Below are 13,495 nucleotides of genomic sequence, written 5' to 3' on the forward strand. Positions count from 1 at the left end.
ATTTGACAGTTCTTCTCAAAAAAATTATTTATGAACAAATTACTTAAAATTCCAATCAACTCTCTCTCTCTCTCTCTCTCTCTCTCTCTCTCTCTCTCTCTCTCTCTCTTTCTTCTTCTTCTTGTCTGTAATGCACTTTTGCACCTGATCCTACTGTCATATTGTAATTATATATTTTTGTTGCCATGTTGTTCAACAATAAGGCCTATTTTGCCTATATGCAAAAAATTTGCCTTTTCTTTTATATCTATTATTTTCTATTTTGATTCATTTGTTGTAAGCAACCTATTTTGTTCTATTGTAGTCGTAAATGTCTTATCAGTGCCTGATTCTTTTAATGAGCATGTATTGGTGTAAAATAGACTTTTAATTACTCAAAAGCTTGAGACTGTGCACATTTTTTGCAGTGCATTTAGTCAGTCTGCGTTGCAGGACATATTTTGCCACTGTAGAAACATTGTCAGATGACACAATTAAAAACAAGCCACTATAGCCACGTTTTCACAAAGTCATGAGCAATAAATGGTCAAAAAGAACATCTGATCTGCCACAAACCACCAAAATCTATACTGAGCACAGCTTGTTTCAGATGTTACAAAATAATTAGGAATTTGTGGCTGACAGGTTAATCATTAACAGAGAAATCACATTTTGACATTTAAAGGAAGGATAGGCAATTTGTTTTATAAACACTTTTTGTTATACTGGATAAAACTCTCTTCACATCCTGGTAGAAATCAATAATAGGAGTGACCTAAATATTACAGTTTTTCTCAATTGCTAAAACACAATTTCTGAAACCTTGCTCCATTTTCTGAAAACATTAAACACAAAACCTCATCTTCAAGCACTATTTACAAAACCTCTGACTCCTGTTGCAAAATGAAGCTTTCGCCTCAAAACAGTTTTACCTGTTTTTAAAATCAAACACTGCTCTGAAATCATAAACAAAGTGATCAAAATGATATACACTATCAAGCAGTCAGTAAACAATACACCAAAAAACTACAAAACACATTGTTCGAAACATATAGTTCTCAGGGAGAAGTACATTTTTAATCTCAAAACAAATTTCATATTTTTCCGTCATTGTCTTTTGGTGAACGAAAACATGTTCTATCATAGTAGCTCAAAATTGATCAGAAATTACTACTGTGCTTTGCTCTTTGCAATTTTTTTTGTGTTCTTCCTCCTCCTTGTACCCCTATTTTTACAGTACTGTACCCTGCATCTCACAAACTTGTCCTTTGTCTCTGTGATACTGTAATTCTTGTTCTTTGTTGATATGAACCTGCAACCAGTCAAAATCTGTTGAGCAGTCAGTGCTGTTAACAAATGGAAAGCACAATGTTCAGGGCCATACAATTTGTTCATTGTACAGTATACAGCCTACAATGCACTGTACTACAGTATACAATACTAAAAGGGACAAAAATCCCTTAAACATGTAAACATGTGATCAATGTGCTTCTTCTTGTCTTTGGGCTGGGTCAGGCCAGGCCAGAGCACTTTGTCGACATCACAAGCAATATTGTCCCTCCTCCTTTCTTGCCCTCCTCCCCCTCTTCCTCTTTCTTGGCCTCCTCCTCTTCCTCCTCATCCTCTTCCTCCTCGTCGCCCACCTCGCATACGCACTCGTCCTCGTCCTCTCACATTGTTTCTTCTATCCATTTTCAGACTTTCTCCTTCCCACCTTCAACAACCTGTTTGCTCTTTGAACTGGCTTATATTGGTTGTGTCACATCTTTTGAAACAGGTTAAATCAATTTTGAGTGGTTGTGTTCAATCAATGACATGTGTTCTCTATTTGTATTTGATCGTTGCCACTTGTGTTTACCAGTAAGGATGACATGTGCATTAGATTGCAGAATGTGTTTTGAGAATGACAATGTGTTTAGAGTTTTGCTGAAAAGTCTCAGTGAGATCTGCAAATTGTGTTTTACCATGTGAAATGGTTTAAGGTATTGACAAGAGACTGCACAATTTCTGTTAAAGTCTCAGCACCAAAAAATGGTCATCCAATCATTGCATTCGGTCCGAATAAGGCTATGCAGGGTTGTAGACAGATGTCAGTCACTGAGAGCCACAAACAAACAACAACAGCCTTTTACAGTTTCTCCTGAACCAAAACAACAAGCTTATGCTGTGTTCACGCCATGCCGTAACCGTAATTACGAGATAGCAACCCTCTACCAGGAGGAGCTGTTCAAGTCCTCAGACTCGCACTTATGTGTTTCTCTCTTGACGCTTTCCAGACTCTGCTGTGTGCATTCATGTGTTTTAAAGAAGGCGTGGCTCTGGAGAGCGCTCTGAAAGGAAGGTGGGATCTCATGTTTTCCAAGTTAACTTGATATTGCTAGCCACTCCGAAATTGCCTACCCTACCTTTAAAAGGTTATTGTACTATAAAAATATCCTATAAGTTTCAGAACTCAAAACTTCCTCATTACTCCAAAAACAGCATTTATTTAAAAATCAAGCTCTCAAACCAACCATCGTTTTGGATTTTGTCTCAGTATGATGTCATAGTGTGACGAAAGACCACCTCTGCAGAAGAAGATCAACGCCTACTTCTACATCATTGCCTCTTTAGCCCCTCCCACTGATTTGCATGTTGGGTATGCACATCATGTCACATTATTGATGGGAAGTCCAAATCTTTTCCACAAACTGGGTCTTTCGGACAGTTTGTTTCAATGAACCGGTTAAAAAAAAAACTATTCCAACCAATTAATTTACATAATCACACAATGATGTCACATATATGCAATTCTATTATGAAAGCACCCAATAATGATGTGAAACGCGGATGTTTTACATGTCTAAAGCATTTATAGTGAATAAACTATATTCAGTGTAGTGGTGTGATTCGAGGACTGTTGTAGCCTAACCATTAACCATTGGAGTACTGTTGGAGTAACTCCTGCCTACTAGCTGTGTCCCAATTCAGGGGCTGCATCCTGGTCGGACCGAGCGTTGTTAAATGGGACGGACTATAGCCTACGGAGGACTGTTCTTGTCGCGACAGGCTCTATGCCATAGACAGTAAAAGAAATGGACAAAGCGACCCCATAGACTTCAACGGAGAAAAGTGAAGTCACTTAGAAGCACTCACTTCCTGATGGCTGACCGTACTGCGCAGACTCAAACTGAACTTGACGACGTAGATGTGAAGTGAGCAACCTGTCTGACAGTTGTAAGTCTTCTAGTAGCTGTGCCAAGAGAAATCTGAATCATTCCCTTCCGAAACTTGCAGAGACGGAGAGTGTGAGTAGGAGCTGTCCATGAGCTAGGAGCAGGAGCAACTTTTGGTAAGTATTCTGATGAATTATTTTGTCATTTTTCCTCCACGTCCCCCCGATTGCCTGCGAGCTTCTCCTCCTGTCTACACGGTAATGTCTCTACTGTGCGACAGAGAGTCACATGGTTATGAGGCAATTGTTTGCCTATTTTTACAAAAACGGCTTCTACAGGGCCATAACGGAAGATACAAGGTAATGGAGCCTTTTATACATTGTCGTGTTTCTTTAGAAATAAATAATGGACAAATGGAGTCTTTAAACGCCTTAGATGTGGTTATTCGCCAAAATGAATGGGAGTCAATGGAATGCTAACAGCGGGTGATGGCTTTGTAAGGCCCGATATATTGGTCCAATCTGCCGGTCCGCCAATACACGGGGAAGGTTATCACGTGCTCTGTCCTAACTCTTGCAGAGTATTGGTTGGTTAAATTTACAATACATTTAGTTATGTATAGTTAAATTTACAATACATTTAGTTATGTATTCTCTCGTTAATTCATCTGACTCCATAAATGAAAAGGTTTTAATGATATCTGTGGATCATTAATCATGAGCGAATGTTTGACTATTCCTTTTAACCATTAAATGAACAATGTCAAAATCAGTTGGAATAATCACGTAACAATTTATTATGTCAGGTAAATGTATCATGCCAATTTCATAATCAATTCAAAGATAATCGATACAAAACATCAAATTCTCCGGAATAAAGAAAAGATGCAAACCCAACATTAAGAAATACATGAGGCTGAGAGATCTCGGTCTCTCAGCCTCACGGGCCATTTCAAGTACAGAAAAGGGCCCCGAACTCTCTGCTGTACTCCATTAAATAGTCAGACCTCTTTCACATGTAAACATGTGCTAACAATAGTCAATTTGCATTCGGAGGTACACTGTAGCACCTCTTGGGGGGGTGTGACCATTTGCTTGAGAGACCAACCCCTCCTTGTATGCTAGTTATCCATAAACCTTCAAAACCCTTATTACCTTGTGTTTTACTTATTCTGAGATGAGAGAATTGTACCAGTCGCACTGTGACATTTTAAACGATACCAAACATGAATATACTCTGTGATAATCATTCACATTAAACTATACATTTTCCTGGGTGAAATCAGGTAGTCACCTGAGCATGAGAGAGAGGGGGTGAAGAGAGAGGGAAGGAGATGTAGATTAGATGACTCGGGGGTGAGACTTTCGTCTCGATGGTGCATGAGAGCCAGTTCAAATGCTAATCTCCAGAGAGGTCCTTTTGTTCTCTCAGGGCCTGGTCACCCCCAAAACAGACTGTCTGGAATTTCCTAATCTATCAATTCTTACAGCTTGCTAGCCAATGGTTGCCCCCATGGAAGGTACGCTTTCCGGGTGCTGGCTTACCCCCTTGCTCTATACACGATCGCTTCCGCGTTTTGTCTCAACCCGCCCAGTTACATCTGGTGCTGCGTCGGGAGCCGTTTTTGCATTTGGTGGAAATAATGGCAAATTATACTCGCTGTTTACAAGAACTTCCAGCGGTTAACGTGAATGATGTTAACAATACTGTGAGGCATTTAGCTGTCACACCTAAGAGTAAGAAAGAGAAGGGCTTTCGAGCTATCGACAACTTTGAGGGTGAGTATTCTCTCATATCATGCGAAATCCTAGCCTGGCAAGCCAGACCTACATCAAGATGTTAGGTCTGGCAACTCACCATTGGCACGGCTCAATCCGAGGGGCGGGATAAACGGTTGTCTTTCAAATTCTCTCTGCACGCAGTAGGATAGCGCTACAACCAACCAGAGCGTTTTCCCACCAGCGGAGCTAGTAGATTAAACTTTTGCCATATCTGGTCGGCAAAACTACGAACACATCTTTTTTAAGAATGACTTTAGTGCCGTTCTTTGTTCTTTTCTCAAAGAAAAGCTTAACTCCAAGTCCTCCAGAGTCGCGTCCAAAGCCGATTCGAAAGACCGCTGTTCGCCCGCAGCAGCCGCCATTCTTTGTTTTCAAGTAGCAGGGAATTCACACGGAACCGTCACAACTCTGTCATCATTATGTTAAGCCCGCCCACCGACTCTATACACGATTTGATTGGCCTGGCCTGGCCTGTTTGGTTTTTCCAGCTCGAAAGTCAACGGAGAGTTGCTAGACTACCCTGGCTGCAAACATTTTTTTGCTGCCGCTAGGGTGCGTCTAGATTTCTAGGCTAGCGAAATCCGACTAGCGAATCGGTTTCTAAAATCGTTGTGTCCGTTTCTGAGAAAATGAATTTTATGAAAGTTTTGCCGCTAGTACACTTCGCTATAGAAGGCGCTATGCGGAAGTTAAGACGATGGCTGAGATTCTACCAGAAATATGTCAGCAGCGTTCGTGCATAAAGCCAAAAAAAGAGAGACTTTTTTTAAAGTTATTAAACGGTCTGAAAACAAAACAGGGTTCAACTGTCTAAATATGTTCACCATGGTTCATTTCTGTACATAATAAAGAGTATAAACTATATAAGCGCAATAAATGTCACTATTGCTTTGTCTGATACAGATCATTTGATATGTGCGCACTTTACTTTTATGATGATAGATGAATATAAGAATGAACAATGGTCATTCATAATTAGTTACACGAAACACTCTAAGTTATCCTGTCAACTATAACTGCATTAACTACAAGTTATTTGCCGATAAAAAGCTTAGGCTATGTAATGTGCATTAATGTATCAGTAGGCAAATGTTTCAACTATGTAACGAGATAAACACTTTGCAAACGTCTTTGTTTCAACACTAATATAATGTAATAAAATACAATACTACCTTACAAATCCACAATAACAAACAACTATAAATACAGATAACTAATCCTTGGTGTGTAGAGGATCGTTTTCTTCTGATTTGGGTTCAAACTCACTGATTGCCATTTTTTAGCGTCGGAAGTTGTGTAATGGTGGGGATGTTGAAATACCCAATCATAGCAGTGAGCGTTGCAGCACGCCTATCAAAACTGAGTGTTTCAAAGGACGAGGTCAAAAATAGGATAGAAAATAGCCTATTACTTCTAAATTAGGATGTTTTTTGTGTAAACATCTTGCTACCATTATAAGTGGACCTCAAAGAACATTATAAAACCTTTTTAAAAAAATGCAATTCATGACCCCTTTAAAGCACATTAATACAGCAGCTGACTCATATATGAATGGAAATTCATAACACTGGGCACCGGAGCATTTGCTTGCTGTCAATAATTGACAATAAAATTGTGAATCATTAAAGCAGCTGATTAGTAAAGCAGAGACATATGAAACCATTCAGAAAGACTCAGCTACTGGATCTAAAAAATCATGAAGACCTTGATAAACATATTCAAACATTAATATTAGAAGCAGATGCCACTGATGGGGAGCAGGTGCTGGTCCATCATGCCTACCAGGCCCGAACAGCAATAATAAAAGATGACAGTGCTGTACATCTGAAGACTGAAGGGTTCAAGCTCTTCCGTCTGTATGTGGTGTGTAGTGGTGTAGTTATTAGATGTAATCTGAATCCAACTCTCGCTACTTGTTAAAAGTAGACATCTTATGAGTAATTCAAGTCATATGGGCCTATTGTCTGCATAATTTTGCAACCTAAGCCCAGATCAGTATTTCTATTTCAATACAGTATCCGTATTTCTATTTCAATAGATACAGTATGATATAAAGGTATACTGCACATAATCTCATTGTTATTGGAGTCTCACAAAAACCCACGATGGGCTCAAATCTAATATACTGTATGTACAACATGTGTGTCCCATTTTGAAAGACACATTCTTTAACCTCAGGAACCCTATTTTAATAAATAAAATAAAAAGCTTTTGATCTGGGCAGTAACATATTTTCAGTTGGTCTTGTGTCCTAAAGAAATGGTTACCAAGTCTCAATATATCACATTCTCAGTTGTTTTTAATGCATATTTCTATAAATAATGACAATCACTTTTTAATTTTCAATTTTTATTACACTGGATTATTAACATCTTTCAAATATGATGACATTTTAAAAGAGTGATTTACACTATTGTTCAAAAGTTTGGGGTCACTAAGATTTTGTATTAATTCTCTTCTGCTCACCAATCCTGCATTTATTTGATCAAAAACACTGTAAAAACAGCAATATTGTGAAATATTATAACACTTTAAATTATAAATACTTTACTATATTTAAAAAAGCACACACCCACATTATTCCTGTAATGTCAGTGCTGTATTTCCAGCATCATTACTCCAGTCTTCAGTGTCACATGATCCTTCAGAAATCAGTCTAATATGCTGATTTTTTCCCCCTGACGTTCTTCTTTTTTTCTTTTTCATCAACGTTGAAAGCAGTTGTTCTGCTTTTTGGGGGAAACCGTGAGACTTCTTTCTGAATACATTTTTGGATGAATATCAAGTTCAAAAGAACACCATTTATTTGAAATAGAAATCTTTTGTAACATCATATAAGTCTTTACTGTCACGTTCTCTCTATATTTGGTTGTTTTTTATTAGATTTTTTGATACAGAAACATGAATAAAAACAACAAAAAAAGAAAAACCGGTGTGATAACTAGGTATGTAATTTTAACCCTGTTATTCATAATTGTGTTACAGCCTGGTGTTAAGTGTCAGTGACTCCTCATATCTGCTCTGCCTGTTGGGCAGAGACTTGAGATACTCAAGGTGGCGAATTGCATCTTCTTGGTTGTGCCTTACATAGCAAACTAAATAGGATATAACCATTGTAAACCAGCCAAACATTGTTATCAGCATAGCCACATCAGTGGTCCTCTGGATTGCTGTGCAGAAGTCAAAATCAGTCGCCACCAGAATGAAGGGCATACCTTGAGCCTCCAGCGCTTCAGGTTCAGAAGTGTTGCACACCACCTCAGTGAAGGAGGATGGATCCAAGAGCAGCTGTGGCATAGCCAGCTGCAGACGACAGTCACACAGCCAGGGGTTATGAGAGAGGTTAGTCTGGGCTCGGAGGTCGCCGAACGCCTTGGGGTCCAGGGTCTCCAGCTGGTTAGAAGAAAGATCCAGGCTGCTCAACGAGTCTGCAAGGTCTTGAAAGGCTCCAGGCTCCAGGTAGGCCAACCTGTTGTGGGAAAGATCTAATTTGAACAGTAGTGGGAGCCCTATAAAGGCATCAGATGGTATGGTAAGCAGCAGGTTGTTGTCTAGGTATAGATGCTGTGTAGTGTTCGGAAGGTCACGTGGCACTGCAATCAGGTGCATGTCACTACAACGGACCACCAGCCCGCCGTCGACACTCTCCGAGCAGACACAGCCCTCTGGGCATCCGTTTTCTGCTTGGTGGCACAGGCACACATCCAAGATGTGGAGGAGGAGGAGGGTGAAAGTGAGAGAAAGGCAGCTGGCCACAGCTTGACAGCTCATAGGCATACTGACATCAGGAGGAGGAAGAGCACATCAGCTCAAAACAAACAGGAAACAGGAAGAAAATAACAAGTCATTACAACTGATACCCTGCTATCATTATGCTTGCTGATTGTGGAGTTATTTTGAGGATGAATGGACACTTGTTAGGTTAATTACCACCAAGAAACTGCTAGTTTGTTAGGGCATAAACTTAGCTGTGTTCTTCAGATGTAGAGGAATATATATAACAGAAAACGGTTGATATAGATATAATTTATGCCTTCCCTATTTTTGGGGGGTTTCAGTTAATATTTTTTTTAAATACAGCTCATGAATGTTCACTAATCGCTCCTCAAGTCCGTTAATGTATACCTATAACAATCCAGAAAATCAATAAAAATGGTTTGGATTAGCTTGGGAACTTAATGGGGAAAACATGTAAAATAGGCTATTTACCTGAGAGAATAGATGAGAATTCGTAACTCGCGTTACGGATGTTGTTGTCTTTAGCGCATAAACACGGCGTGTTTCCCGTTTGGGGCTTATTTCTTCAAACTTTCCATTCATAATTTGCCTATCTGACTAATTTCGACTGATAGCCTCTTTCCCTCGGAATGTGAACGTCTCTTCGTCACCAAAACAACGCATGTGATGATTCCATCGGCATTATTCACAAATGAAAAGCGGATGCGAGTTCATTCCTGTCTTGAAGAGCAACTTGATCGTAGAAAAGCCTCTCTGTTCCCATCTCTCCTCAGTTCTGGTGTGTGTGTGTGGTTTTGGAATACCGAAGCTTTCCTCAAGTGAAGATAACCGACAGATGGCACTATAAGTGAACGAGGAACATCTGATGTCTGATGATGTTTGACCTTACTTGACGCAGCACATAATAGATTAGTGTCAAATCACTGCAGTTCACTTTACAAGTTATTTATTTATTAATACTATTATGAAATAAATTTTAGCCTAATAAGATCCTAAATGTTCAGTTTACTGAAATACATTTTAGCCTAATAAGATCCTAAATGTTCAGTTTACTGTTTATATTATATAATAAGTAAAATATATTCAATAAAAGTATTAATAAATAACTTGTAAAGTGAACTGCAGTGATTTGACACTAATCTATTGTGTGCTGCGTCAAGTAAGGTCAAAAATCATCGACAGATGTTCCCCGTTCACTTATAGCGCCATCTGTCGGTTATCATGTGTGAGAAAAAGAAAAAAAAATCTCTTTTAAAAACTATTAACAATTAGCCTAATAATAGCTGAATTAAAAAAAAATCTAGTATGTCTCACTATTGCTTTCATTTTATTTTAAAAGTGGTCTCAGGTCCCATTGTATGCCACGAAAGTAAGTTATAAAACACAAAAGTATTCCATGAGATTTTAATCTGCCTACTGATATTTTCATTACATAAAAAAAAAATGTAATTTTTTTTACATTTGTCTTTTGCCAGCAACTAGACAACAAAAGTTTCATGAATGAGTCAATAAATACATATCTGTGACACACTGTGACATCACCTCCTTTATTTTCTGTTTAAGTAGGCTATCACAAACTCATCTCTGCTCTAGAAATAGCATAATTTCAATGTGGAGCATCTGAGCATAAATATTTGTGTTGTTGGACAAAATAATACTTGATTTAATACATTTAAATTTAATCAGTCTGTTGTGAGGAGTTTACATCTGCTGCAGTGAAACTAGAAGTAAGTCTCAGCTGTTAGGTAGACTGTGTAATATTTCAGATATTTAGGGCAAGTCATGTCCACACACAATAGTTGTGGATTTACTGCGAAACAGACACAGGTTTATTCAAATAGGTCCCATTTTATACCGTAATCAACCCTTTTCAGTGATGATGATACACAAAGTAGTGTTTGTGTGGCATCACTGAACCAATACCCTGAGTTCACAGCAGTTTTATGATCTCTTCCACTTGTGGATATCATCAGCATCCTCCTCCAGCACTGCCTTCACATCACCCAGCGCAATCATCAGCTGTGCCAGGTAGTATGTTGTCATAATAATGTGCCTTTCATTTTCTATATCAAAGACATTGAACTTTGTCAGGGCAATTGTGAGGTCAGAAGCCATGAAGACCAGGCTCCCCAGCAGGACGAGCGGCCGCCGCGTACGAACAGCCAGTGTAGCCATGATGACAATGAGCAGCACGTAACCCCCTATGGCTGGGACGAGGACGTCAGCTTCTGGATCAAGCCGTAGGAAGGGCACCAGGTAAACATAAAGGCCACCGCCGATCAACCACAGTGGGAGGTAGAAGATATAGAATGAGAAAGACGAAGATGTTGTAGAATATCGTGATGACAGGAAGGAGAAAGAGTAAAGCAAGTGGGCCAGAGCAAAACAGCTCATTCCTGAAAAAGAAAACAGAAAGAGATTGGACTGTGAAGCAGGGTTATTATAATAATTAACTAAAACAATAATAATAATAAAAAAAAAGAATTATGTTACTTGAAGTAAAATAAATATCAATCAAAATCAAATTAAATATTTGTTGCCAAGGAAAGATTTCTAATTTTCCTTTACCTGATATAGGCTATTTAAATCATTAAAAATGAAATAAAAAATGAATAAAAGATATAGACTTATTTTTTTTAATAATAATAATAAAAAGACAAAATCACAGAACAAAATTACAAAAACTACAAAAACACAAATTCAAACCATTAATAAAAACTGATGTTAAAATAACACTGCTGTGGAGAATTGTGATTAATTCTATATTTAAATGGAAATAAATTTAAAGTAATTAAAAACATTTGTATTAAAAAATTTTGCAAGTTCCATAATTCTGAATGGTAATTCTCATTTTATTCTCATTACTGTGATTACAGTACTTACAAATACGGTGTATATATCAAGTTAAAATAAAGACTGAACAAATTAGTATCATGTTGTATTATTAGTTTACAATTTAAAAAATGTAATATTTTAGTACTATTTTGCATTGTGGTGATGACAGTTTTTATGAAGAAATTGTGCCTAACTGCCATGAAAATAATATCCGTAATATCCCAATGTATGTATGTATATATATATATATATATATATATATATATATATATATATATATATATATATATATATATATATATATATATATATATTAGGGTGAAATATGGCCTGGGCAAGTTCTTGGTAAATTTTGTGTCATTAACCCTGATAGTCTTAAGTTAAGATATGGGACAAAAAGAAATAACTTTTACCATGAATAAAAAGTTCTGGCCAAATAAGGCAACAGTCTCCGCCCGCTGAGAGCAGCAAGCCCCCAGCCACACCCATTAGACTCCGCCCCCCATTATAGCTGAACACCAGGAGGACCAACGAGAGGATGGGAGCAGCCTTAATTCCAGCAGCCAGAAGAGAGGGGGCGGAGTCTGGGATCCACAAATAGAAGTATATTGTGCAGGATGCAAAAAAAGGCAGGAGGTAGAGAAACAGTACACAGCACTGGAAAAGAATCGAAACAGTACAGGCATCAGTTATAAAAACACACAGTCTGCACATTCTACTCTAAAAAGATTTCTAACAGTCTCACTTTTTTTTTTTAATTAAACATTAAATGCAAATATCTTTGTTATGAGGAAATGAAAACATGATATGAGTGAGAAGCCATAATACTAGAACAATAATTGTGACTAAATGGGAATCTAAATATTTAAACTGGATGTTTGTGAATCCCACAAAAGCACAAAGCAGGTGTCTGTATTTGTGTGCAGGTGTGTGTGTCTGTGTGTGTATTTTTTGTGATTACCGTGTTTCTGCGTTGTCTGCGGTCAAAGGCACTTGTCTCCAGGATGTCCATCTCTCTCTTCTGGCCTAAACAGTCACACACACACACACACCGTTCTCAGATGTGGGCCACGTATTCCACAACTGGGAGATCTGTAATGTCTCTGTGAACTATGTATACCAGTGTGTTTCATTGGCTGGGGTAGGTCTGGACTTTGGACCATTATGAGGGATGTGTTATCTGTCAGATTGTTCTGTCATAGACAAAGTACACCCCTCACTCTCTCTCCTTCTTTCTGTGCCTGTCTCTCCCTCTTCTCTCTGCATTATGGCCTATTACCCTGTAGTGACATCATCAGTAAGAGCAAAGGTTTGATGATTGAGACACAAGTTCAGGAAGATCATTTTTTATTATTATTATTAGAAAATTATCTTTCTCACTTTGATTTCTGTCTTTTCAGCTTATTTTATTCATTTTATCAGCTTTTCTGTTGTGTTTGTAAATGTCAGAGTAAGGAGAAACACAAGAAACTTTTTATTTACATTTTTATATATTTAGGTTGGTATAAACAATTAACAAGTATTGTAATTATTTTAAATAATCATTGTAATTCTAATTCTTTTTCGTTATTATTATTAGCTTCTCTGATGGTAGTGGTTTTAACTGCATAGCCTAATCAAAACTCCTGGAGATATTTCAATTTTTCCACATGGTCACCCATATGAGGGCGCCACGGAGCCGCAGAGTTATTTATCTAAAAAAGAAAAAGAAAAATTATATATATATATATATAAAATGTTTTATATTTTGGGAGTCTAAGAACATTTTTGTCTTACACTTGTTAAAAAAGAAAAAGGGGAAAAAATGATATATATATATATATATATATATATATATATATATATATATATATATATATATATATATATTCTAAATAAATTAAATGTTTTATATTTTGGGAGTCTAAGAACATTTTTGTCTTACACTTGTTAAAAAAGAAAAAAGGGGGGGGGGGGAATATATAGGCTATATATATTCTAAATACATTAAATGTTTTATATTTTGAG

The 13,495-nt window shown here is 37.5% G+C and overlaps 2 protein-coding genes across 3 annotated transcripts; both read right to left on the reverse strand.

The window, feature by feature from the left end:
- Positions 1-7,258: 7,258 nt before the first annotated feature.
- Positions 7,259-9,443, reverse strand: lrrc3cb (leucine rich repeat containing 3Cb). 2 transcript variants are annotated; one of them, XM_079891888.1, is made up of 2 exons: positions 9,125-9,443; positions 7,259-8,693 (listed from the first exon to the last, which is right to left on the reverse strand). In XM_079891888.1, the coding sequence occupies exon 2, from the start codon at positions 8,690-8,692 to the stop codon at positions 7,895-7,897; it is 798 nt and encodes a 265-aa protein (XP_079748014.1). In that variant the 5' UTR covers position 8,693; positions 9,125-9,443; the 3' UTR covers positions 7,259-7,894. The 2 variants fall into 2 exon arrangements, with proteins under 2 accessions (XP_079748014.1, XP_079748015.1); XM_079891889.1 differs by having other exon boundaries at positions 7,259-8,723.
- Positions 9,444-9,962: 519 nt separating this feature from the next.
- Positions 9,963-12,717, reverse strand: tmem86b (transmembrane protein 86B). The gene is made up of 3 exons (XM_079886072.1): positions 12,450-12,717; positions 11,902-12,145; positions 9,963-11,049 (listed from the first exon to the last, which is right to left on the reverse strand). The coding sequence occupies exons 1-3, from the start codon at positions 12,498-12,500 to the stop codon at positions 10,595-10,597; spliced, it is 750 nt and encodes a 249-aa protein (XP_079742198.1). The 5' UTR covers positions 12,501-12,717; the 3' UTR covers positions 9,963-10,594.
- Positions 12,718-13,495: the final 778 nt, after the last annotated feature.

Source organism: Squalius cephalus, assembly GCF_949319135.1.
Source record: "Squalius cephalus genome assembly, chromosome: 1".
NCBI classification, from domain to species: domain Eukaryota; kingdom Metazoa; phylum Chordata; class Actinopteri; order Cypriniformes; family Leuciscidae; genus Squalius; species Squalius cephalus.